The 26,618-nt window shown below is 40.3% G+C and overlaps 1 protein-coding gene across 1 annotated transcript in view; it reads right to left on the bottom strand.

The window, feature by feature from the left end:
* Nucleotides 1–26,618, bottom strand: part of GAP43 (growth associated protein 43) — a 122,048-nt gene that overhangs the window by 51,164 nt on the left and 44,266 nt on the right. The window contains exon 2 of the mRNA XM_008266894.4: nucleotides 8,690–9,281. Coding sequence (XP_008265116.1) covers nucleotides 8,690–9,281 — 592 coding nt within the window. The remainder of the gene's footprint in view (nucleotides 1–8,689; nucleotides 9,282–26,618) is intronic.

Raw genomic sequence — 26,618 nt, 5'->3', positions numbered from 1 at the left:
GACTACATATTTAAAAAGAATTGAAAGAAAGTTATATTATGCTTATCCATGTAGTGCTTGTGTTCAATACAGCCTATATTAAACAAAATTTTGCAAAGCATATCAAATGTCTTCTGATACATCCATTGGTCCTATACAAGAATCCAAGGCTTTATGAACTCTTGAAGCTATTTCAATACTAAACGTTTTAACATTTTAATTACTCATTGAAATAAAATTAATATAGGAGTGAATTAATAAGGAAATAAGTCTAAGATGAAAGTGAAACTATTAACAGCAAATTGTGGTCATGAAAGCTTAGAGAAGCAGGAGGTCAATCATATCAGAAAACATTTTTAAATCTTCATTTTCTTTCTTTTCTAAAAAAGTTATCTTTATTTATTTGAGAAACAGAAGAGTGGATAATCACAGGGAGAAAAACAGAGAGAATTTCCTTTTACTGTTCCATGCTCCAAATGCCTGCAACAGCTGGGGCTGGCCTAGGACCAGAGATAAAAACCAGAATCTGGGAACACAGTCCCTCTCTTCCCTGAGGACAGCATGAACTCAGTTACCATCACCAGTACCTCCCTGCATTAGCAGGAACAGGAGAAAGAAATGAACTCCCAGCTACTCTGCTATGGGGCACAGGTGTCTTAACCATTAGGTAACCACCTACTCCAAAATTTTACTTTCGATCTCAAGTGTAAGGTGAGGTTAGAAAACTCCATTAAGATTTCCTTGATAACTGCTGGACATCCAGTGTAAGCTTTCTTAGAGTTGCCTTTTCGTATATTCCTATCCCACTATTCAAACTCTTTACTCTCAGGCCCGCCCTGAATCCATTATCTAATAATTAGGAAAATGAAGGGTTACAGTAAAGTGAGATTTTTTGGGTAAGAGGCCATCTGTTCCACATTTCAAAGATACTTCCTTTGTCTACCATTGTGAACTTTTACAGTTGGGAGGCAGAAAATACCTAATGTAACACACTTATTTTATAGATGTCAGAACTCAGCTCAAAATGTAGAAAGGCTGGCCTGACATCAGCAGCAGTATCTGAACAACACCCTGGATCTCTTCGTTTAGGATGCACCATATACATCCCGTAGATATGATACAATTAAAAACATGCTATTCATCATCCTTATGAGAATAATTTTTCAAAAATATTTATCTATTTATTTTGAAAGTCAGAGTTTTTTTAATATTTTTATTTATTTGAAAGAGTTACACAGAGAGGTAGAGACAGAGAGAGAGGTCTTCCATCCAATCATTCACTCCCCATATGGCCGCAATGGCCAGAGCGATCCAAAGTCAGGAGCCAGGAGCTTCTTCCAGGTCTCCAACGTGGGTGCAGGGGCCCAAGGACTTGGGCCATCCTCCACTGCTTTCCCAGGCCACAGCAGAGAGCTGGACGGGAAGAGAAGCAGCCAGGACTAGAGCCGGCGCCCACATAGGATGCCGGCGCTTCAGGCTGGGGCTTTAACCCACTGCGCCACAGCGCCAGTCCCATGAGACTAACTTATGATAATTCTCTTAAGCAAACCCCAAAATAAAATCTGCCTAGCAAGCCAAGCTTTATTCCTGTTAGATCAATAACTGGCTAAACCTTTTTTGGAACTTTTTGACTCAAATTTTCTTGATTATGTAAATTGGAATGAGGTTTGCCACCTGATTTAGTCATATTCTTTCAACAACAACAAAAAAATCAAACATGACTAAGAGGGATAGCAAAAATCATATTCTTTTAAGCCCCCTCTATTTCTTTATACAAGCTGTAAACCACAAAATCTTGAGGGCTCTTTAAGAGGACATAGTTCCTGTAGCCTTAAGCACCTTCTTCCCTTCCATTCTTGTCTGGTTACAGGAAGATTTTCATTTTATTTAATAAAGCTATGATTGTGCCAATAAAAAAGAATGATGAACACTCAGTGCTTTCTAGTCCATTAGACTGAGTGCTCTGCTCCCTCTCCATGTTTAGTCAAACGAACCCACTATATAACTCTTGCTGCTCTGCCCTCTTCCTGTTTTTAATACAACTAGGAGTGTGAGTGTGTATGTGTGTGTGTGTGTGTACATGTGCATGTATAGAGAAGACAGCAAATATTTATAAGTATACAATAATATCTGAAAAATCATTCTCTGTTTCAAGAAATTTTGTTTCATTTTCAATGCCAAATAGAGTATCACAACTTTAAAATTGGAGGGGGGAGTTACATGTTTTTCTGTTTATTACCTTCGATTATAAAGTGATACTAACAATTTAATGAGTTATATGGACAAAGGGATGTAACAATATGAATTTCTTAACCCTAAAACCCATTTCTTCATCTTTTGTCTGCTTCCTTTTTAAACTAAAGAATTAGAGTGATCTCCAGTTTGCCTTTTCTATTTTTTTAAAATATTTTAACTTTAAAGACTATACAGATACCACTGTCTTTGGAAATACACATAACAAAGGGGGAAAAAGATCAAAACAAGAATGTTAAAAACATATTAATTCGGATGTAACAGATTTAGAATAGGAGTAACCTACAATAAATAAAATGACTTTCATCTGATTAAAATATGAAAATTTCCAATTTTTAGTTTCTTCTGACATTTGATGGAGTCAGCAATATTCTTGTTGAGAACAATGAATTTCAACTGATCTTTAGATCTCTTACAAATTGAGCACTTGAAATATGTTTGAGGAAGACTCTGAGACTCACTGGCTTAGCATTCTCAATAACACTAAGGTGCTAGAATTATGACATAATTGTAGTAAGGGATTACAAGAATTACTGGATTTCTACCTGTAAATGTGATCATTAATAATTCCCAGACAAGGACTTGAAATATCCGAATTACATAAATAAGGGGTTGTTCTTGGATTAAAACATGATGTGAATCCTGAGACATCTCTCTTTCTCTTTGTGTTTTTCAGAATTGTACATGTGTGAATGTCAGGGTTCAGCATGTGACCTCTGCAATCAAACTGTCAGGGTTTAGCTGCTGGCCAGACACTTGCTAGCTGTCTACAATGATTAACTGCCATAATTTCCCTAAACTTCAAATTCCTCGTGTGTAAAAAGAGAGGTGAAGCTACACTACTTACACCACCAAATGGTTATGATGATTAAATGAGATAATTCCTGTATAACACTTAGCAAAAGACCTGGAACTTAAAAAATGCTCATTAATTGCGACCTATTACTGGACTTTAATATTTTAACCCTTAAAGGAAACCTTAAAAACCAACTAGAGTAGCCCCTCTTCTTAAGGATGAGAGAGCTAATGCCCAGAGAAGCTAAGACTTACCAAAGATTTCACAGCTGGTTTGTAAAAACATTGAGACTATTATTTTTCTCCCTGAGTCCAGTGATCTTTCCCTTGTACTACCTTACAGGGCATGAAGGTCAGAGGAGCCCTAGGAAACTCCTGGTTGGTATGGGTATTTCCCATGCATCAGAAATTGTCAGAATTACTAAGACGAATAAAGTGAAAATCCGGAGAGTGTCATGAAAGTGCTATAAAAGAGAGGTAAAGAACTGTATGGCTGGGACCAACGTCATAGTGCAGTGGGTTAAGCTAGCATCCCATAACAATGTGTTGGTTCAAGTCCCAGCTGTTGTGCTTCCAATCCAGCATTCCTTGGTAATGTGTCTGGGAAGGCTGTAGATGATGTCCAAGTGCTTGGGTCCTTGTCAGCCACGTGGGAGACTTGAATGGAGCTCTGGTTCCTGGCTTCAGCCTGGCCCAGAGCTGGATGTTGCAAGCATTTGGAGAGTGAACCAGCAGATGGAAAAATCTCTCCCTCTCTCCCAGTATCTTCCTTTCTCTCTGTCGCTCTTGCTTTCAGATAAATAAATCTTAAATAAAAAGCAAACTGCAGCAATAACATTAAGGTTAGGGTTTAGAGATCTATCAATTTGGCCCATTTTGTCATTGACTGGGTCTGAATTTGCTTCTATTCGTAGCTTGTAAAATAGAAAGAAAAATATTATCAAATGCCTCTAGGTTGTTGTCAGAAAAGAGCCAATAAAAATGATTACTCTAGCAATATAAAATTTCTCCATGAAAGCTTTATAATCAACAGTATTTAAGCAGCATACCCCTGAGTCTCTGACAGAGAGCTCATGTTTTATAAACAGCATTTATGGACTGTCACAATCCAAATTCTCACTCTTTATGAGTTGTGTATAAACTTAGAAAGTGGCTGAAACCACATTTCACATCAAAAGCACTTATGAGGCACCCTGCCAAACAAGTGTAAATATTCTTGGGAAAATTCGTATCTAATATTCTGCTTGGTGGAAGTGGATTTAGTTTTGGGGGAGCTGAAAAGTGGACAATTACGTTGGTCCATAGGGAACTATTGCCCTGAGACCCAGAGTTTCTCCAAATCCAGAAGTATGGGCTAGTTACTATACTCTCATACATTTAATAATCATTCCAGAGAATTACATTATTTTTACCTTTTTTTGCTAATAATTTGGTTTTATAGACCAGATATAAAACTGTTTTATAGGAAGCAACAAAGTATATCTTGGCCACTACAGCATTGGCTCATTCATGTTTTGTTTTAGAGCACATTGGCATACTTTAACATTACACATTTATTTGCACAATTGAATTGAGATTATTAATGTGATTCTCAATATCATTTTCTGAATTTCTTCTCACTTCTATCAGATAAGAACTCCCTAAAGTTAAAAACTATATATTACTTGCCTTTGTGACTCTAATACTTAGTACTGCAGAAAGTTAATGTAAATAGAAGTAAAATTGAGAGAAAAATGGAAGGATGAAATGGACAAAAGAATAGGAAGGAGGGAAAAGAAGAAGAAAAGGAATGAGGGAGAGAGGTAGGGAGACACGGAATTAATTTTTTGATTAAAACAGAATGGCAAATTTCCTTTTCCCCAGATTATTTCAAATTAAATTATCCTAATTTGAAAGATATAATGAGATCATGGAAATAAAATGTAGCCAAGATCAACATACAGATATCTAGGGTGACCTGGAACTACACTTCCTGTCAACATCATTCAGGACCCTGTGGCAGCCACCTGGTCCACATCACTGATAGCACTTGGATAGGTTACCTTGGTAATACCATGTTATAGAATATGGTCACAGTAGAAATGCTCGAGTCCTCTACTGGGGAAAGTCAATGTGCTGCCAAGGAGCAGAGAAAACAGAACAGAGAACTCCTTCATCAAGGGCCACTGAGCACATTAACACCTCCCAGGAGACACCAAGGACGTTATCACTAAAGAGAATTGAAAGTTCTCTCCTCATAGATCAAGTGGACAGGGTCCTATAGATGTTTAAACACTTCTCTTTCTGTGAAAAAAAAATCCTCTTCAGAAATGTTCTGAAGTCTTTTGGTGAAAGGCCCTTTGCTAAGTGGGCAGGCAGAATGGTGAAGCAGAGAGGAAGAGACAGTTGGAGGATTTGGATTTAAAGAGTTAAAAGAAAACTAACTAATTTCATAGGTACCAATGCAAATGGCACCTACTTGTAACAAATTCATAGAGTAAATGAAGTTTAAAAATAACATATTTTAAATTTACAAAGCACTTCCATATATATTTAAGCAATGATCAGATTTCATGCAAAATTTTTGACTCCCTTATAGACAAAAAATATTTTTTAGATTATTTTAGCTTATTTCACTCTCCACAGCATTGCACCCTCTTTGATGGGCTTTCTCTGCCCTTCCAGCCAGCCACAGACTCTGAAAGCAACCCATCGAAGTCATCATTTCCAAAGGTACAGCCCAGCTGAAAACACTGTGTCTTTAACCCAGATTAAAACAAAATCCAATGGGAGACAGACGAAATGCAGTACAAGGCCCTTGGGAATTTAGACCTGATATGATGTGATAGATCTCCTTGTCACATCTAGTTTCTATGATTCTATGAGGTTCACCAAGGCAGAGTAATTTGTGTTGTCACAGATAGCAGGCAAGGCTAATAGATAATTCGGTCTAGAAACTACAGGCAGCATTGCAGAATCTAACAGAGAGAAGATACCTATATAAAGCCAAGAAATAGTATAAAATAAAGTGCACTTTTTGATTACTTTCAAGTTGAACTTCATTTACATGTTCAATGTTTATAATACAGTCTCATTATCTGAAACATTTTTAGTTGGAATTTGTAAAATTTAGGACAAAACATGATCTCTGTTTTTACTGCAGACACAGTTTTAATCAAGTAAATGAATAGTGTTAGAAATGTTGCTGGAGGAATACATGATTAAGTGAACAAATTATTATCTACAAGTTAAATTTAGCCAATTTTCATTCATTCAACATTTGACATTTATTGAGAACTTATAAATAAAATATCTCATTAATAGTTTAAATTATTTAGAATTATCATTGTTTGAAATACAATAAAATGGAATTTCTTTAAAATTACATTCTATATTAGACTTTTCATTGATTCAAGAAGCTCTTATTTCTAATAATCTAAACTAAGTGTATCTGAAATCATATCATATCTTTGTCTCTACACTCAAAATTTCAGAAATCCCAATTTGAAAAAAATATATATTGTCTTATCCATGGCAATATGGATGGAACTGGAGAACATCACATTATATGAAATAAATCTGTCCTAGAAAGACAAATACCACATATTCTAATTGATATGTGGAAGTTAAAAAATAAATCTCATGGAAGTAGAAAGAGAATAGTGGTTACCAGAGATGAGTAAGGGTAGACGGTGCAAGAGGGTAAAGAGAGGATGGTTAATGGATTTGGGGTATAATTGGATAGGGAGCAATAGTTACCAATGTCCTATAACATAGTAGGATGGACTATGGTTGACTATGGTTAGTTGTATATTTTAAAATGGCTTGTAGAGAGGATTTTAAATGTTGCCAGCACAAAGATATGATAAATGTTTGAGGTGATGGACATACCAATTACCCTGATCATTATATATTGTATGCATGTATTAAAATATCATACTGTACCTCATAAATATGTATAATTATGCATCAATGACAAACTTTTACAAAATTAAAAATTATGGTCTCAGCAATATCAAATATTTTCTGTATTTAAATGTATGATTAATTTCCAAAATTTATGAGATGACACAATCTATCAAACAGGCAAAGTGATTTGCAAACATCATTTCTGAGGCTTGAACCTTAAATTAAAGAAATTGGTTAACAAGCTTTGTTTTATTTAGTAAATTAAAATTAACAATCTATTCCTTATGCAATGTCTTACCTTTTCAGGGGAAAAATTTCCATCTTCTTAACCTTTGTGTTTGGCCCCAGAGGAAGATATGTAGTTAGAATAAATATTTAATTTGAATCAGTGGTAGAAAGAAGCATGTGATTTATCTGGACCTAGAGTGTTAGAATATGGTAATAGCTATATTGTTTAATAAAAGACAATTCTTACAGAATTTTAGGGAGAAGATGAAAGAAGTACACTGCAAATATCTGGAATAATTATCTGCCTTCCAGTGGCAATAGATTTGGAGAAATGTTTCATCAAAGCAAATGTTCAAAGACTTCACCCTCACTCCTATGGTTAGAGGGCAAATATTTCCCAGATCACTGTCATGGAGTAGGCCCTCTCCCAAAGGCCAGTGTGGTCCAAGGTGTACTTGGATCCTTGATCACATCGTGGGTTAAATCCAGGGGGTTCTAATAGTGTAAACTCAGGCTCTTCAATTGGCACAGAAGCAACTTTACCTTTCCATATAGTATATTTGAGTTGGAAGGCACTCATGGGTCACAGTAAACTAGAAAAAGACCTTGGAGAACCTTGGTCTCCCCCACACTGTGGGCGTATGGGGGTGAGGGGTGGGTCCGGTCTCCCAGGGTAAAGATTGATCAGTTAAATTTGTATTGCCCTGAGGAAGTTTCCTCCCAAGTCTGCCCAAGCTCTTTGGGCAATAATAGTGAAAACATGACTTTCAAGCTACAGTTTCAAATCAAAGAGAGTTCAGTACATTTTTTATAATCATAGTCAATCCTCAATTGTTTATGCATTTGGTGGAAAATAGTGTCTTCAATAATAGAATGATAATTTATGTTTGACTTCACAATATGCTCTGTATTTGGGGTTTTTCTTTTGTTTTTGGCAATATCAACAGACTTATTTTCCTCATTATGTTTGACCCCAATTAGTGTTACAATTCGTATTCTCTGCACGTACACATACTACTTACCAACTGATGATGGGGAGAGTGCCCAGGGACATATTGTGGGATGGGGAAAGGTGGTCAGAGATTATGTTTTTGCTACTGGCAATTCACACAGTAGATAGTCTGGATCAATTGAGGAGTTGGCTGTATTTATACCAGACACTTCCTAGAGCCAAATAATCACATTAGCTAATTCCCACCCATAAAATATACGTAGCTCTAGTAATTACTTATTAAACTAAGTCTATCAGCATATAGAATTTTTTTTTTAACCCAGGATTATCTAGTTCCACCGTTTAAATCAATCCAATTACGATAATTGCCAGCTTCACTCTCCAGGATTGGCTGTTGCACAGCCCCGCCCGAGTCCTCTTTCAGCCTTGGAGATGTGTTGGGAAAGTAACCTGAGCCCTTGGTTCTGCCACTTTGGGGGAGGAACTACAGCTTCCCTTGCTCCCAGACAGCACCTGTCCCTGGATGGCCCAGCGGCCCGCCCGTCTGCAGAGACCCCCGCCCAGCGCCCCGCACATCGGACCCCAGAGGCTCACCTATCTTCTCTTCGGCTTGGCTGCTCTCGGCAGTCTCCGTGGGAGGCTGGGCGGCAGCCTCTTCTGCAGCAGGAGTGGTGGCAGCAGCAGCAGTGACAGCAGCAGGCACGTCGGCTTGTTTAGGCTCCTCCTTGGCTGCGGCATCTTCAGCCTTGGAGGACGGCGAGTTATCAGGGGCAGCTTTAGTGGCACTTTCTGTCTCAGCAGAGCCGGCCTTTTCCTCCGAGGGCGCAGGAGCCTGGGGGGCTGCCTGCTCGGTGGCAGCATCAGCGGCTCCCTCTGCCTTCTTCTCCTCAGAAGGAGTTTCTCCTGCTTTGCCCGTCTCATCAGCCTTGGCGCCAGAGCCTGGAGCCGCTTCAGTGGCAGCCGAGCCTTCTCCCTCCTTCTTCTCCACCCCATCAGCGGCAGGGGCTTCTTCCTTCTTCTCATCGGCCTCGGCAGCCTGGGCGTCACCCTTCTTCTCGCCTTTGAGCTTTTTCCTTGTTATGTGTCCGCGGAAGCTCGCCTGAATTTTGGTGGCGGCCTTGTGAGCTTTGTCTTCGGGTTTGATACCATCTTGTTCAATCTTTTGGTCCTCATCATTTTTTTCAACCTTCAGGGAGAAAAGAAGAAAAAAGAGGAGAGTTCGAAGGATGTTCTTGCCCTTCGGATCACAGCTTGCAACAAGTATTAAGTGACTTAATGGCAGGCCTCACACTTAGAGTTCAGGAATCAGCGAACTCCTGGAAGTTCGGATCCAGCCTCCCCTGTCCGCCAAAGGATTTTATGGGAAAGCTGATGTCTTTTTGAACTTCCAGAATCACTGGCATTATTTTGCATGTATTTCTTTTCCCCAGGTCAATATCCCTCTACTGCCAACATCCAAAGCTGCTTTTTTTGCAGATGTACCTTGACATTTCAAAGCACATTCACCCCCAAGTTTTAACCAAAGAGCTCTGAAAGATATTGTTTTTAGAGCCTATGAGAGGGCATCTGTATAAAATTGGTTTAAAAATATTATGCAAAAGTCTGTTCTTTCCCAAGATTTCAAGCCTGATCAGGAAAATAAGAGATTCACAGCAAAGAATGTGGTAAAGGTTTAGAGAAGAAATCTCATAGGAATTTCATGCAAAATGCAAATGAGTGCAAAGCTGTTGAGGAGTTCTTCAGAAAGTGACAATCAGAATGCTGGTCCCAAAATGATGTCTCACTTCCCCTGGTATGTGGACAAGTATCAGTAAAGACATCTTAAACCTTCAAAATTGGACTGAGGGATATGGTCACTATTCCTGAGTTGAAATAAAACATGCGACACTGTTGCCACATTTGAAAAAGTGGCATATATTCACCAAATCACAATCTTTTATTCCCATAGCAACTTAAAACTCAAATGAGTTTCACATTAACATCTTTAGAGCCGATTTACTACTGAAGACAAGAGACTAGAATATAAAATTTTGCCTGTTGATGGCAACATTTATAGTGCAGTATGTGCTGCAAATGGCTTTTATCCACATGGAAATTAAATCAGAGGAAAAGAACTCAAGGCAGTCATGGAAAAAAATGGATAGGCAACTACATGACATTCTGTATAGCTCTATTGCTCACCACGGTGCCCCAGTGTGGCTACGGATAGTCTCCATTCCTTCCCTCCTTATACTTTGGAGCACTTGATGGCTGTTATTCATTGTTACAAACACTGTTGTAGGCACAGGGGAAATGTAGCCATGAACAACCATGAGGTCACTTCAAAGGACAGTTACTAAAAGAGTATTTTGCAGGTACCAACTCCTCTGCTTATTCTTGGCCTTGGCCTTGACCTTGGCCTTCATTCCACTTTGAGAGGAAAACCACAGCCCGCCAACACACAGTATGTTTTCCACCTGTCATACTCGCTCTGCCCCAGTGACCCAGATCCTGCTCATGATGTAGGCTTGTCTGACATTCTGTGGACAAGTATACAGGCCTGTCAATGCTTAGTCCATCAACGTGCTAGTGAATACACAAAGGTATTTTCGAAAATAAGCTATCAGCAAAAGTAAAAGCAGGATTAACAATTTTCTCAGCAAAACTTATGGCAAGTTTTTCTTCTTTTCCAGTTAACCATGCATGCATCAATACAAAGAAGGAAGGAGTCAGTGCAAAGCATTTTGGAGAGTGCTGTCCTGCTGCCTCCGCCCAGCACCCTGCTAACCACTCAGTCCTCTGTCCTGCTGTTCTCGATGATACCTACTGGGACAAGCACAGCACAATCTGGGGCAGGGGAGCAGCTGTCCCTGCCAGGAGCACTCTGCTCAGTGACGGAGGCATAACCCTGTAAAATTAACAGTTGTGAGTGGAGCATGGAGCCAAGATGTTGTTAATTTGTTTTAGCCTACCTTAAGTTTTCTGAATGTGGCAGTTCAGAGAGGGCAGGTGTACAAAAAAGACCCTTTAGTGCCTGAAGAAAGCTATGATTTTAGAACCCAGTTTTCTCTTTAAGAACACAAAGCAAAAGGAATGAAATTTAAAAAGCTAAAAAACAAAAAGAAGAAAGCTTAGAAACTGTGTGGGTGAAGGAAGAGCTCCTCTTTACTCTCTCTCTCTCTCTCTCTCTCAGTTTCTCAATTTCTCAGAGCATCTGCATAGATACATAGCATCTATGTTCAAATGACTATTTACAAAGGCTCAGACTAAGCTTGGGTGTCAAGATCATGGGACAAGCCACAGTTCAACCATCCAGGAATAGAAGGGATGCAAGAGGAGATGAGTAGGCAAGAGGGAAAAGAAACATGGAACGGTTAGAACTAGGGGAGTGAGGTGAAGCCTTCCCACAAGAGCTAGGTACCCAAATATGTGAATATATCCAAAGAGGCATTGAAAATACTCTATGGGACATGACTTGTCCAGGAGGAAATGCTGGATCTCTTAACATCATTCAAGATTCATAGGAACATGTATTTCAGAGGTTCAAAAAAAAGACAGCTAATATAAATTTTTCAGATAGTCAGAAATAGACAGTGCCAGAAAGGGAAAGGGAAAAAATGGAGAAGGGAAAGAAAGAGAGAGGAGAGGGGTGAGAAGAAACTTGGCTAATAAGAGACCTGGATTAAGTTACTGGAACCAAAATATTTTAACCAAAAACTGAGTTTAAGCTACATACTGCTTAATTGTATGTACATCTTTATTTTATACTTGTTACTGATTATGTTAGTAAGACAAACTATAGGTTATTTTCTAGTAAAATTCATTTCACAATACTGAAGATAAATGTATCAGAAGTGTATTTTGGGGCCAGTGCTGTGGCATAGTGGGTAAAGCCGCTGCCTGCAGTGCCAGCATCTCATATGGGTATTGGTTTGAGTCCTGGCTGCTCCACTTCTGATATAGCTCTCTGCTATGACCTGGGAAAGCAGTAGAAGATGGCCCAAGTCCTTTGGCCCCTGCACCTGCATGAGAGACACAGAAGAAGCTCCTGGTTCCTGGCTTCAGATAGGTGTAGCTCCAACCATTGCAACCATCTGGAGAGTCTACCAGCGGATGGAAGACCTCTCTCTCTCTCTCTCTCTGCTTCTGCCTCTGCCTCTGCCTCTCTGTATCTCTGCCTACAAATAAATAAATAAATCTTTAAAAACAAACAAAAAGAAGTATATTTTGTTAAGGGAGGAGACAAGGAGAGAAAGTTGATTTTCCAAGACTGACTGTGGAGGCAGCTCCAAGGCATCAGGCCACGTAGGACTTTTCTAGATATAGAAGCACTCACTTAAAAAAAAAAAAAAAAAAAAAAAAAGACACACAAGCCCATAAAAAAAACAGAGATCACTCTGTACATTCAGCACAATGCTTGCAGATTCTAAAAGGGAAAGTCATAACCCTGAAGAATACAGTGACTTGCCCAAATTCATAGAGTGAGTCAATAGCACAACCTGTATTGAAGCCCAGCTCTCTGCCCTACAACCACCCCCACATCTATTATTGCGTCACTGATCTGGAGTGCCCTCTAGTTTCTTGAAGAAGATAATCCGTAATGTATGGTATGTCAACACTCTCATTCATTTCTTCATTAAACACCACCGAGTGACTGTGATAAACACTCTTCACACACTAGTGAGCAGATGGATACTCTATCCACTCATGTAAGATTTTTTTAATATACTTAAATAATTTTCTAATTCTTCAACAATTGTTGCCAAGCAATTCTCAGTAGACACTCAGCTCAAAAAGTAAGGCCAAAAGTCTAAAGTTGCAGAGGTGCAGATATGGGATCCTGGAATTTAATGGCCAGAGTCAGCTGATGTCTCATTACAGATATATTTATTTTGTAAACTCAGTCTTGCCACAACTTACTTTTGTGCTGAGCTCTGGTGGTTTCTGAGGAATTTTCAAAATTCTGTGATTTTACATGGCAATGTGTTATCGGTGAATTAACTAAAGAGGATGTTCAAATGCCGTTTCTCATATCTGGAAAGAATATTTTTATGAGTTGCTATAATGTTTTCAAGAATTTTTATTACTACCATTTTATGTGTTTTAGTGATTTGTTTGGGCACTCTGTAATTTATAAAATTTTAACAACTAAGGTACATGAAATCTTTAATTTTCATATAAACATTAAAATCTTGGATGAATATGTAGAATCTTCTAAATGTTCACGAAAAAATATGCATGAATTTCAAAATTTTTGCACCAAAATAAACATTTCTTGAGAGACAGAAAAACATACACATACATACACATACACACACACACAAACACACAGATCAACAGAGATGGATCTATATGCTGGTCCACTTCTCACATGCCTACAGTATTTGGAACTGGGCCAAGCTGAAACTGGGAGTCAGGAACTCATTCTGGGTCTCCCATGTGGATGACAGAGACCCAACTTTGAGCTATCACCTCTTGCTTCCAAGAGTAGACATTCTCGGGAAGTTGGAGTTGGAAACAGAAGTGGGACATGAACCCAGGCACCGTGAGGTGGGATGCAGGTCTTCAAGAGGCATCTTAACCCCTGGATCTGATGCCTAACCCAAGAAACTTATCTTTTAATTTGTTTTTTCCACAAACTTCTTGAAGTACCCTTATATTGGTCTCAAGAAGATGAAGATACCATTCCTGGTTAACTTTCTAAATCTATTGGATTAAATGGCAGTAATTTTAATTGATTTTTAAGAAGTACAGATAAGAAAGTTGAAAATGAGAAATAGTTGAATATTCAACATTGTTGCTCTGGTTAACAGTTTCCTTTCCCTTTGAAGAAAAGAGGAATGGAAAACTTAAGATTCATTCTAAACATCCAAACATTTTTATTCCTATGCTTACAAAAGACCACTAGGCAAAAATCATGAATACATAACTTTCAGAACTAAAAATAATACCATCCATTCATCTGGGACACCTCAATGCATTTATCTTTGTCCAAAGACCATAGGAATACTTCCAACCTTCTAAGCAAAGAAAAACTTGGCCCTGTATCTACTTCTGCCAGCTATAAACAGCACTATTATAATACCTTAAATGTTCTTTTAAACAAGATCAAATTTTAAATGCTTTTAAAATCATTGATGTATACCATTTCTAAGTATCGTCAATCTGATTGGGCAGAAGATATTCAGAAGGGAAATTGAAGGGGTAGAATTAACCTTTGTGATTTTTTTTAAAAAAAAAAAACTCCATCATTTTTATGCCTACCAGAATCCTATGCAGCCTGGAAGACCCAGAATACAATGTTGATGCACATATATGAAATCTAGCAAGTACATATTTATGACTTATTTTATCTTTTCATTGATAATTTATTGAGGTGAAATTCACAAAAGCCTTCACTCTAATTTTAAGCATCATTGATACTGTAGCAATATACTTAAGAGAAAATGTCCAAATATTAAAGTAGTTCACAGTGGAGCTTGTCTACTTTCTTTGGACCTAGTCAAAGATCCGAAATACAGAGAAATATTCCTTATAGAGGAAAGAAAGAGGTGATAGGCCACCTTCCTCCAGTTCTGCAACTAAAATCTCCTTCAGGTTCTGTGCAGACAGGAAGAAGGTGTCATCTATCTTTTTATTGTTATTTCAGAGAGAGAGAGAGAGAGAGAGAGATCTTCCATCTGCTGTTTCACTCCCCAAATGGCTGCAACAGCCAGGACTGGGCTAGGCCAAAGCCAGAAACTTCCTCTAAGTCTATTATGTGGATGTAGGGGCCTAAACGCTTGAGCCATCTGCTGCTGTTTTCCCAGGCTCATTAGCAGGGAGCTGGATTGGAAGTGGAGCAACCAGAACTTCAACCAGCACCCATATGGGATGCCGGCACTGCAGACAGTGGCTTAACCCACTGTACCACTGCACCAGCCCCAGAAGGTGTTATTTAATGATGAATGGTGGGGCCAGCTCTGTGGCATAGTGGGCTAAGCCTCTGCCCATGGCACCTGCATTCTATATGGGTGCCAGTTCTAGTCTTGGCTGCTCCTTTTCCAATCTAGTTCTCTGCTTATGGCCTGGGAAAGCAATAGAAGATGGCCCAAGTACTTGGGCCCCTGTACCTGTGTAGGAGACACAGAAGAAGCTCCTGGCTCCTGGCTCCTATCTCCTAGCTTCAGATTGGCCCAGCTCCAGCCATTGTGAGCATCTGGGGAAGGAACCAACAGATGGAAGACCCTTCTCTACCTCTCTCTCTCTCCTTCTCCCTGTCTATAACTCTTCCCCTCAGATAAATAAAATCTTTAAAAAGCCCTGGAGCTTCTCAGCAATTATATATGTATTTTTTTAAAAAAATATGAATGGTAACGACTGGGGTACACAGGGTTTCCACAACCTTCAGTTTGGTTTGCAGATCACACTGAGGTTACCAGGGGAATGGGGAGCAGGATGCAGGTAGAAGCAAAACCTTTGCTAAAGATGGTCATTGCTTGTTCAAACTCTTGACTTTCATTGCTTGTTCAAACTCTTGACTTTCAGTCCAGTGTAAAGTACTTTGATGTTGGGCAGGCAGAGGCACAGATATGATGATGAGTGATGAGTGGGCAATTCTCCAAGAGAATGTGATATTGGAAGAATGATCTTTCTTGAAAATCCTGGCAGAGTGCTAATGAGGGAACTGTCTTCATTTTCAAAGACGTGTATTGCCTGGATACATAAGAAAACCAAATATCCCACATTTGAAACTATGATAGTCATGGTAACTTTTCAGATAAACAAACGATAGGGTGTTCCATTTACTTTCATGTATCATTTATTTAAATATACAGCTCCCCTGCTACCACAATAATCTGAGGTGGTCTAAATAACACAGTGTGAAACATTATTGGAAGGGAACTCAGTTCCCATTGAGAAAAATTGCCCTTTATTAATTTTGTATATTTTATCTCTAGTTTTCCCTAAGAAACAGAGAAGAAGAAAAGACGACCTTACGACTGATGCCTTCTGACACAAAACTCAGCACATGATGAGAAAGATCTTATCTTGCTTACAGCTGAGTCTCCAATTTCTAGAATCATAGTAGATGCTCAACATTTGTGGGCTGAATTCAAATGTTGTATGTTTCAGTGCTCTTGCAGAAAGCTGATGATAAGATTGTATTCTATTTTGTCAACTTTTTGTTAAAATCCTTCACTTTCTAGTAACAGGCTTCAAAAGTATGTAACTAAGAGAGGTATATATTTTTCCCAGTAATAGAACTAAAGAAGCAGAAACTAAACTAAAGAAGAAAAATCAGCAAAGCAGTAAGAATTTCATTGATAATAATAATGAAATAAAAAATAGGCAACCAAGCACTTTCAAAAAGCAAAGACATGACAACTATGTGGTAAAGACAACTGATATTCATTTAGTCTATGGATTGGCTAGAGTCATACCAGCAAAACTATTGTTACAAAATACGTCTCTGATTCTTCATTAGTAAAACTGCTGAAAACATTCATGGGAGATTGTTGAAAAATTTTTACTTCTACTTCTCTTTATTTTTACTTCCTCTGTGCATTGCTCTCCAGGGCCTAAGGCACATAGGCTGGGGGCAATTGGCCCTTCATTTTTAAAGGAAGGAACCCCCCTTTCCCTCAGACTGGGGTTGGGAAGAGCCCAGGGTTCAGATGAAGCAGATATGACGGCATTGATACTGGTCATCCGCCAAGGCACTTGCTAGGCAGAATAACTTAATGAAACTCTTCCAGGAAACTTGTGGGTATGGCAGACACAAGAATAAATTGCCTAACTGAATCAAGGTCCGTAATCACAGAAACCTAGGCATAAGCTTGCAGACAGCTGGTCTGGGAGAGAGGAAAGGGTTTCACTAGGGAGCAGGGGGGAGTAGATGCTCCGATGAACACTATCTGCTGCAGAAGCTTGCACTGACTGCCTCTAGAAGTGGCACGCTCAAAGGAAGAAGCACAAGCAAGGTGAAAGGATGCTAACTCTGGCCACACAGAGGTCTCTATGCCTGGTGTGGCCACTGAGCTGAGAACAAAAGGGAGGCACTCCCTGTTAGGCTGCTGAAAGGGCTGACATCACTTGAGAGGGACCATAAGCTTCTTCTGATAACAGGAGTGAGAGGGAAAACAGCGGGCAGCCCACACGTCTGGGAAAGACAGAAAAGAAGCCTCCTCCAGCAGACAGCCCCCTAGACCACCTCCAGAGGTGAGCCCATCCCCTCTGAGATGCTCCAGGGACAAATCACATCCCCTGCTGCTGCGGGAGGTAAGACAAAGTTCTGACCATCAGGAAGGGAGCCCCACAGCCTGGGGAACTTACATAAACATCAGGAAGGGAGCCCAAATGCCAGGAGAACTTAGCATAAAACAAATTTCTTCCCAGATAAGACCCTGCAAAATATCTCTTGTTGGATACTCCAGCGAAAAAGGAACCAAAAGACACATACTTGTTTCAATTATTGTCCTCCCTACTATATCAAATTGTGATTCTTGATTTAGAAAACTTTCATAAATTACATCATGAGTCAATAGGTCCTTGATGAGACACCTCCTTCACCCACAGTATCACACAGTTTTCCTCAACTATTGTCACTTTACATCTGCTTACCTTGCTTTTTCTTCTTAGTACTTAAAATCACCTGGCCTATGCTTTCTTCTTGTTATTAACTGCATCTACCCTTGAAGCATAGACTTGAGAGTGGAAATGTGTCATTTGAACACTCCTCAAAACTTCAGTGGCTAAAATAGTGCCATCAAAACAGTTGATACTCAGAATGATACTTAGGTGTAGCAGCTAACTTGTGCTGTGCTTTGTTAGTGATCAGAGAGCCCGTGGACAGGCAGCTGGTTGTGTATCCCTGCTTCAATCTGCAGAAGCTCCCAGTCACGAATGCTGGAGCTGTCAGGAAAGCACATTCTCCAGCAGTCACATCCTAGGTCCTCCTACACTTGCAGTGTGTACAAGGTTCAGACACTTAGTACGTCAATGGAATCTTCACAAAAACCATGGGAAGGGCACACCACTGTGGCTGTTCCATGATGGAGTTAACTGAAGAATTAGAAAGGGGCCTGGTGTTATCCAGTTTCCAAGTGTCAAAGCCCACCTTTAGTCCTAATCAGGAGCTTCATAAGATAGAGTGCAGAAAGCCAATAGGTTTGAGAGCATGGGTCCTATGGCTAGCCAAGTTTAGGTTTGAACTCTAATTTTGCCAAAAGGCCTTCCTTCCGTTGGTTCACTCCCCAAATGGCCACCACGGCCAGTGCTGCGCCGATCCGAAGCCAGGAGCCAGGTGCTTCTTCCTGGTCTCCAACGTGGGTGCAGGGCCCAAGCACTTGGGCCATCCTCCACTGCCTTCCTGGGCCACAGCAGAGAGCTGGACTGGAAGAGGAGCAACCGGGACTAGAACCCAGTGCCCATATGGGATGCTGGTGCTGAAGGCAGAGGACTAACTAAGTAAACCATGGTGCTGGCCCCAGCTTCTTTACTTGTGAGACTGCTAGAGCTACCCCATTAGGCTGTTGGGAGGATTAAATGAGCTAATACATATACACTACCTATTACAGCCCCTAACATATTGTACATGTTCAGACAGGAATAGCTGCTGTGAGTTTTCTCATCCTAAACATTGTCATCATCATAATCATCTCAGAGTAATTTCTACTTCATCATGAGTCTAGATTAAGTCATGTCAGCAAGATAAAATACCAAAAGACCCAATTCATCTCCTAGATTGCTGGTACCTTCATGCAGGGAGGAAAAATGGTGTTAACTATCTAGTGTTCCTAAGCTATCTATCTTCAAGGAGATAAGCAGAAAACTGTCCAACATGGGCTCAATACCCAATTCAATTCTTTCTTATCCTGGGGAAAGGGATACTGTCTGTTTACATTTTCTTTCTTTCTTTCTTTCTTTCTTTCTTTCTTTCTTTCTTTCTTTCTCTCTCTCTCTCTCTCTCTCTCTCTCTCTCTCTCTTTCTTTCTTCGTTTCTTTTTGGACAGGCAGAGTGGACAGTGAGAGAGAGACACAGAGAGAAAGGTCTTCCTTTGCCGTTGGTTCACCCTCCAATGGCCGCCACGGCCGGCGCGCTGCGGCTGGCGCACCACACTGATCCGATGGCAGGAGCCAGGTACTTATTCTGGTCTCCCATGGGGTGCAGGGCCCAAGCACTTGGGTCATCCTCCACTGCACTCCCTGGCCACAGCAGAGAGCTGGCCTGGAAGAGGGGCAACCTGGACAGAATCCAGCACCCTGACCGACCGGGACTAGAACCCGGTGTGCCGGCGCCGCAAGGTAGAGGATCAGCCTAGTGAGCCATGGCGCCAGCCCTGTTTACATTTTCAACACATCATCTAACTCCCCTTCAATTCTAACTTTACCCATCACCCAAACCACATTGCCCAACAGCTTGCTGATGGGAATCTATTTAAATTGGAAGTCTATTCATTCTCAAAATTTAGGAATTTTGGGGCAGGCGCTGTGGCAGGTAAAGCTGATGCCTGCAGTGCTGGCATTGCATATGGGTACTGGTTCGAGTTCCAGCTGCTCCACTTCCCATCCAGCTCTCTGCTATGGCCTGGGAAAGCAGTAGAAGATGGCCCAAGTCCTTGGGTCCCTGTATCCATGTGGGAGACCCAGAAGAAGCTCCTGGCTCCTGGGTTCTGATCAGCTCAGCTCAAACAGTTTTGGCCATTTTGGGAGTGAACCAGCGATGGAAGATCGACCGATCGACCGATCTCTCTCTCTCTCCCTCTCCCTCTCTCTCTCTCTCTCCCTCTCTATTTCTCTCTCTGCCTCTCCTTCTCTGACTTTCAAATAAATAAATCTTTAAAAAATTTATGAACTACACAGCCCAAATTAAACCTCATCCCTAATAAAATCATATTTAGTGACTATCTTATTTATCTATCTTACATCCCTTACATATCCCTAACTGCCTCTCTAAGTTCTGAGAACAATCCTATGTATTCATATCTGGAAAAAGATAGGAATGTAATTGCCAGACACTTTGTGGGAGTCCAGCTTAGAAACCTCTGGTCCTGAGGAGACATGATTATCATGAATTGAGATATCCAGCTCTACCTCTGCACCTCCATTGAGTAAAGCCTGTATGCCATACACCTAATCTCCAGGGAAGGTTCAGAGGATGTGTCACCATTGTGCATGTTGTATAAATGGGACAAGGAATAAGGACTTGGACCTCCACTTGAAAATAAAAGTGAATTTTTTGAACATGTGTATTGCAGTTTATGAAGTATTTTCAACTTAATAAAAATGGCTCCTCAAGGAGTTGCAATGAAGTGGACTGTGCAAGTATGCCATACCCTTTTACAAAATAAAGAAATAGAGATTGGTGGAAAGCCCTATTGGAATGGGTCTTAAAGCTAGTCCTCAAAACTGTTGCATTTCCAGAAGCCCCATAGAGGATGCAATCTAAGAATTCAGCCCTAAACACTCAGAAATTGTCATTGAGTAAGTAGCAAGCCTATTACCAGTTCTAGGACTACTTGGAGTATTTTTGAATTAACAGATTTGGTCTATATTGCAGATTTGATTTTTTTTGTTTATTTGTTTAAAAGGGGTAGCTCAGGAATTTTGTGCAGGAGGCACCAGGGACAAGAACAAGTTTGAAATGGGGCAGCACTAAGTGAAACTGTAATTGCAAGCACACTGCTTTCTCAAGTCTACCTATCTTTTTTTTTTTTTTTAATTAATTTGTTTATCTGAAAAGCAGAGCAAGAGAGAGCTCCTATCTGCTGGTTCACTCCCCAAATGCCTGCAATGGATTGGGCTGGACCAGGAGTCTGGAACTCCATCTGGGTTTCTTATAGGTGTGGCAGGGGCCTAAGCACTTGGGCCATCTTGCACTGACTTCCCAGGTGCATTAGCAGGGAACTGGATTGGAAGCAGAACATCTGAGACTTTGATGAACTGGCACCCTGATATGGGATCCAGCACCACCAGCAGCAGCTTAATTCTCTGCACCACAGTGCAAGTCCCTCAGTTGTGCCTCTCTTCTGGAGATGGTTGGCAGGATGATTTTGTAGGGTCATTGCTCTCTAGCAGCAATACTTTGCATATGTCTTAATGGTCTGTATCAATCACCTGTTGAGTGATTAAAAAGTTTTAGAGAAATATCAAAAAGACAAGCAAACAGGTTTTTTTCTGACTCTATAAGATATGTTGTTGTATTCTTCCACAAATGGGAAAAAACAATGGGATGTTTTTGTCCTGAGCCTGAGGAAGGAACCAGGTGGTTGGGGGCAAGGTGGTGTCAGGTACAGTACCTGTAGTTTGGAAACAAATAGACTGAATTTCTTTCTCCAAGCTGGTAGATGGTATAAGGGCAATGCATAAGATCTTGCTAAAATCTGTAAATCATAAATCTGAGTCTAAATTTGTTATTGTTGCTCATGTAATTGTTGTCCTCGTCATTCTTCCTTTCCTGCCATTTCTGTCATTTTTGGCACCTAGTTCTCTCTGAATTATCAGTCATCAATGCTCACTGATTTCATATTCCGTAGCATGGCATTGGGGGTCAAATAATTTATGTTTGGGTGATGGATCAGTCATAGCTACAAGTATGACCTGGTAAATAACTTAATTTCTTAGAATTCTGTGCCTTCATACCTCTTGTTAGGAAACTAATATCTACTATGCAGAATTTTCTTGAGAATCAAAGGAAATAATACATGTAAAATGCCTGAAACAAAACAATACACATGAAGTGAAAATTGCTGCTTTCTGAAGACTGAGTGAATCATTTGATAAATATTTTATGATTTTCTGTCTTTGATAGCTTCAAGGAAGGATATTTCAGGACTATGAATACTTAAAAAAATACTGCTGTGCCCCCACTCCCCAAGAAACCTTTAAAGGTAAAGCCTCTAAAACATCCTCATATCTTTGGAGAACATAATACTAATAAATTGAAAAATTATATGGCACTTTGTCATACAGTCTTCTAAGTACTTTATTATGTTATATATATAATATATAGCACCAAATTTCATTAAATATATTTTAATTTTATATAAAGACTAATTTAATTCTAATAAGATGGGTATTTATAATTTCACAAAGAAAGAAACTAAGGCACAGGCTCACTGAATAACTTGCTTAAAATCACACAGCCAGGGGCCGGCGCTGTAGCGCAGCAGGTTAAAGCCCTGGCCTGAAGCGCTGGCATCCCATATGGGTGCCGATTTGAGATCAGGCTGCTCCACTTCCTGTCCAGCTCTCTTCTGTGGCCTGGGAAAGCAGCAGAAGATGGCCTAAGTCCTTGGACCCCTGCACCCACATGGGAGACCAGGAAGAAGCTCCTGGCTCCTGGCTTTGGATCGGTGCAGCTCTGGTTGTTGCGGCCAATTAGGGAGTGAACCAGTGGATGGATGACCTTTGTCTCTGTCTTTCTCTGCCTCTCCTCTCTTTGTGTAACTCTGACTTTCAAATAAATAAATAAATATTTAAAAAAAAATCACACAGCCAGTAAGTGGCAGAGCCAGGATCTGAACCCTAGACATTTGTATAGGTTATGTGATGTGAAATGGCCTTCAGAGCCAGGAAGTCAACACAACACGTGGGTGAGGTCTGAGTTGATCTCACCTCTGCAGGTTTTCCATCAAGGCTCCTTGGCAAGGTAGAAAGCAGAGTAGAGGGTGGGACAGTTCAGGGCAGGATTCTGTCACGAGTGCCTGCCAATGCTGAGCAAGCTCACAGTGTGCAAAGGACTGGGCTCAAGGCCGCCACCCCCATTTCATCCTCTCCCTTCAAAATCCCTTTACAATAAAGAAACAGAGATGAATTTTCAAAGCCAAGGCTGTGGCATCATGACCTCATCACCTAGGTGATGCTGTGACTCATTTTCTTTGCAAAGATTTTGACAGGGAAGATTCACACTTGAGAGCAGAAAACAGCCCAGAGACCAGCTTTCCTATTAATTCTGAAGGCAGGAGAGAGAACATTTCAGAGAGCAGAGAAAGCAATTCTGGGAGAAAAGCGGAGGCAGGGAGCCTCAGGTCAGGAATTATGGCTGTTTAATTAAATGAGAAAAGCAAATGGATGAACTGGAGTCACCCTTATGCATTCTTATCAGAGCAAAGGGATTGAGCAGGTGGTAAAAAGCAGGTTCTACAATTTATTCTTCAGTGAGAATTTAAATCCAGTCTGAGTTCCTGAATTAAACATTGCCTTTTCCTTGAACCAACTATTTCTATTCTTTTTCTCACAACTGTAGTGAAGCAGACAGGAAACTCCATCTATTTTATGAATGCAATGCTAGTTGCTCAGGTCACATTCCCCAAAGGTATCAAACTATTTTTGTCATAAAGGCCTTTGTGAGAATGTACTGTAGCATCCCACCTTATCCTTAGGGGATACATTCCATGACCCATAGTGGATGTCTGAAATCATGGCTAGTAGCAGATCCTATATAGAGTATGCTTTTTCATATATATATATATAATATATGATAAAATTGAACTTATAAGTTAAGTACTGTAAAGGATTAACAATAACCCATAATAAAAAGAGCAATCATTAGAATATACTGTAATAAAGATTCTTAAACACTTATAAGTTATTTATGGAATTTTCTCATTGAATCTTTTTGAACAGTGACTGTGGGTAACAGAAGCTGCATCCATCATGCCACTAAGCACCAGCATACTTCTCACTTTGTGGTTCTACTGGGAAAAACCTTGCATCCTTTGGAGCCATAGAGAACATTCCTTCTTTTTTTATTTTGCAAACTAGGTAAGTACATTTTACAACTTCTGAATTAATTCACATGAACATGTCTTCCAAGGAATTATAATAACCTAATCTTTGAGCAGAATAATCTGATGAATTGAGTTAAACTGGGGATATATTATTTGATTCTAAGGTCTTTCAAGTCAATGGTAATTATTTTTTTTTCTATTTGCTGCTTAAATAACTAAGAGACATACCATAATCATCTCATAAACAATGTCACGTGACCCAAAGAAAAGTCCAGAATATCAAGTCTGTGCAGCACAGCAAAACTCCAAAACATGAGGAACTTTACAAGTGTGTCACAATATGGAATGTTGTAGAGTCTCTCTGGTGTGTAAAAATCCCAAAACGGTAGGATGATACCACCACTCTTCCCATAGTTCTTTTTTTTTTTTTTTTTTTTTTTTTTTTTTTTGACAGGCAGAGCGGCAGTGAGAGAGAGAGAGACAGAGAGAAAGGTCTTCCTTTTCCGTTGGTTCACCCTCCAATGGCTGCCGCGGCCGGCGTGCTGCAGCCGGCGCACCACGCTGATCCGAAGGCAGGATCCAGGTGCTTTTCCTGGTCTCCCATGCAGGTGCAGGGCCCAAGGACTTGGGCCATCCTCCACTGCACTCCCAGGCCATAGCAGAGAGCTGGCCTGGAAGAGGGGCAACTAGGACAGAATCCGGCGCCCCGACCGGGACTAGAACCTGGTGTGCCGGCACCGCAAGGCGGAGGATTAGCCTATTGAGCCACGGCGGGCTTCTTCCCATAGTTCTATTTACTCACCAAGCACAACTCTTCAGAGCCCTTTGCCAACTCAGGACTAGGCCCAAAATTGAAAAGGAAAGATTCTCAGAGGAATCCAAAACCATCACAATGGCTCTTAACTAGAAAAATTCCCAGGTTCCTCCTTGAGTCAAAGGCACACATGCTATCAAAGATGAGTGAGCCAAACAAACCAAAACTTCCTGCTATCACTGCAGCTTCTGATAAATGGGCACACATCAATCTAACTGCGCCTTGATACAGAAGCACTTCAGGAATATAGAACAAAAGGCTTAAGTCACTGTGGAGAATCAAGGCAATAAGAAGGATGGCTGGTGCAGTAAAGGAACAGGTGAACCTAGACAAAGATCTGCTTTTACCAAATGTCTGAAATTCTACCTTGGAACATTGTTCCCTTAGCTTTGTTTTGTTTTTAAGATTTTTTATTTATTTGAGAGGTAGAGTTACAGACAGTGAGAGGGAGAGACATCTGATTTACTCCCCAGATGGCCACAACGGCCAGAGCTGCGCCAATCTGAAGCCAGGAACCGGGAGCCAGGAGCCACTTCCCAGTCTCCCATGCGGTTGCAAGGGCCCAAGGACCCGGGCCATCTTCCACTGCTTTCCCAGGCCATAGCAGAGAGCTAGACTGGAAGAGGTGCAGCCGGGACTAGAACCGGTGCCCATATGGGATGCTAGCGCTGCAGGTGGAGGATTAACCTACTGCACTACAGCACTGGCCCCAGTTCCCTTAGTTTTTAAGATTTATTTATTTATTTGAAAGGCAGATATATATATATATATATATATATATATGAATGAATGAATGAGAGAGAGAGAGAGAGAGAGAGAAAAGAAAGGGAAAGTAAAAGAAAAGAAAAAGAAAGGAAGGAAGGAAGGAAGCTTTAATCTGCCATATGCTGGCTCACTCCCCAAATGAACTCAAGAGCAAGGTCTGGGCCAGGTCAAACCCAGGAGCCAGGTACTACATCCTAGTCTCCCACATGGGTGGCAGGGGCCATATGCCATTGCCTTCCCAGGTGCATTAGCATGAAGCTGGATCAGAAGCAAAACAGCTGGACTTAAGCTGATACTCTAATATGGGATGTTGGCATAGTGGACAGAAGCACAAACCGCTCATGACACTTGCCTCTATTCTTTAAGACTCAAAATAGACCCTGAAATCAAACAGTGTAATATTCAACTTAAGTAGTTCTCTTACTTGTTCTCTCTTCTACTCTGTCTACATATCTATCACACACAGCTAAAATGACATGCCTGCCCAAGAAAAACAAATTTTAAATATTTCCATTGCCTGTCAAGCTAAGAAGATAGGCATCTTCTAGTACAATATAAATTTTAAAATATGGTATCTCCAAAGTAAAAATAATATATATAATGTTAAAAGACAGACATTGCTTTGGCATTTGAGAAATTCATAGACTTAATTCCAAATTGCCTTTTCTCTTCTCTCGGAAGCTACCTTGAGATTGCATCCAGTAAAACCGTACCTGCAGTGTAGTTTGTAGTCTGGGTACCATGTGGACTACTGCACACATCTCTGTCCTTGGTGTCTGCTGAAACTCTGTGCATCCTTCATGACTCATCCCAATCCCTACCTATTTTTGGTTTTCTGAACCATATGTTCTCTATTGCAACTACTCCATTCTGTCACAGAGGTGTGAAATAACCTATAGACAATACTAAATGAATAAGCATGGCTGTATTCCAAGAAAACTTACTTATGAACAGCAAAATTTGAATTGCTTAAAATTTTAAAGTATCACATAGTATTATTATCCTTTTGATTTTCTTTCAATCATCTAAAAATGAAAAAACTATTCCTAGCTTGTAGGCTGTATTTGCCAACCTCTGGGATATTTTCTTTATGCTAAATTCTCATTGTATCTGTAGTTGTATTTCTTTATGTATTGTAATTATTAGTGCACCCACTTCTCAAATTCTCAACTATTTTGAGGACTCTTTCAAGGCAGGAATATTGATTTATTAATAGTAATAATGGAAGTTAACAAATATTGATCACTTTGTG

Source organism: Oryctolagus cuniculus, chromosome 4 (genome assembly GCF_964237555.1).
Source record: "Oryctolagus cuniculus chromosome 4, mOryCun1.1, whole genome shotgun sequence".
NCBI lineage: Eukaryota > Metazoa > Chordata > Mammalia > Lagomorpha > Leporidae > Oryctolagus > Oryctolagus cuniculus.
Note: the sequence above shows the minus strand (reverse complement) of the source record. Positions and strands in the feature narration are given on the sequence as shown.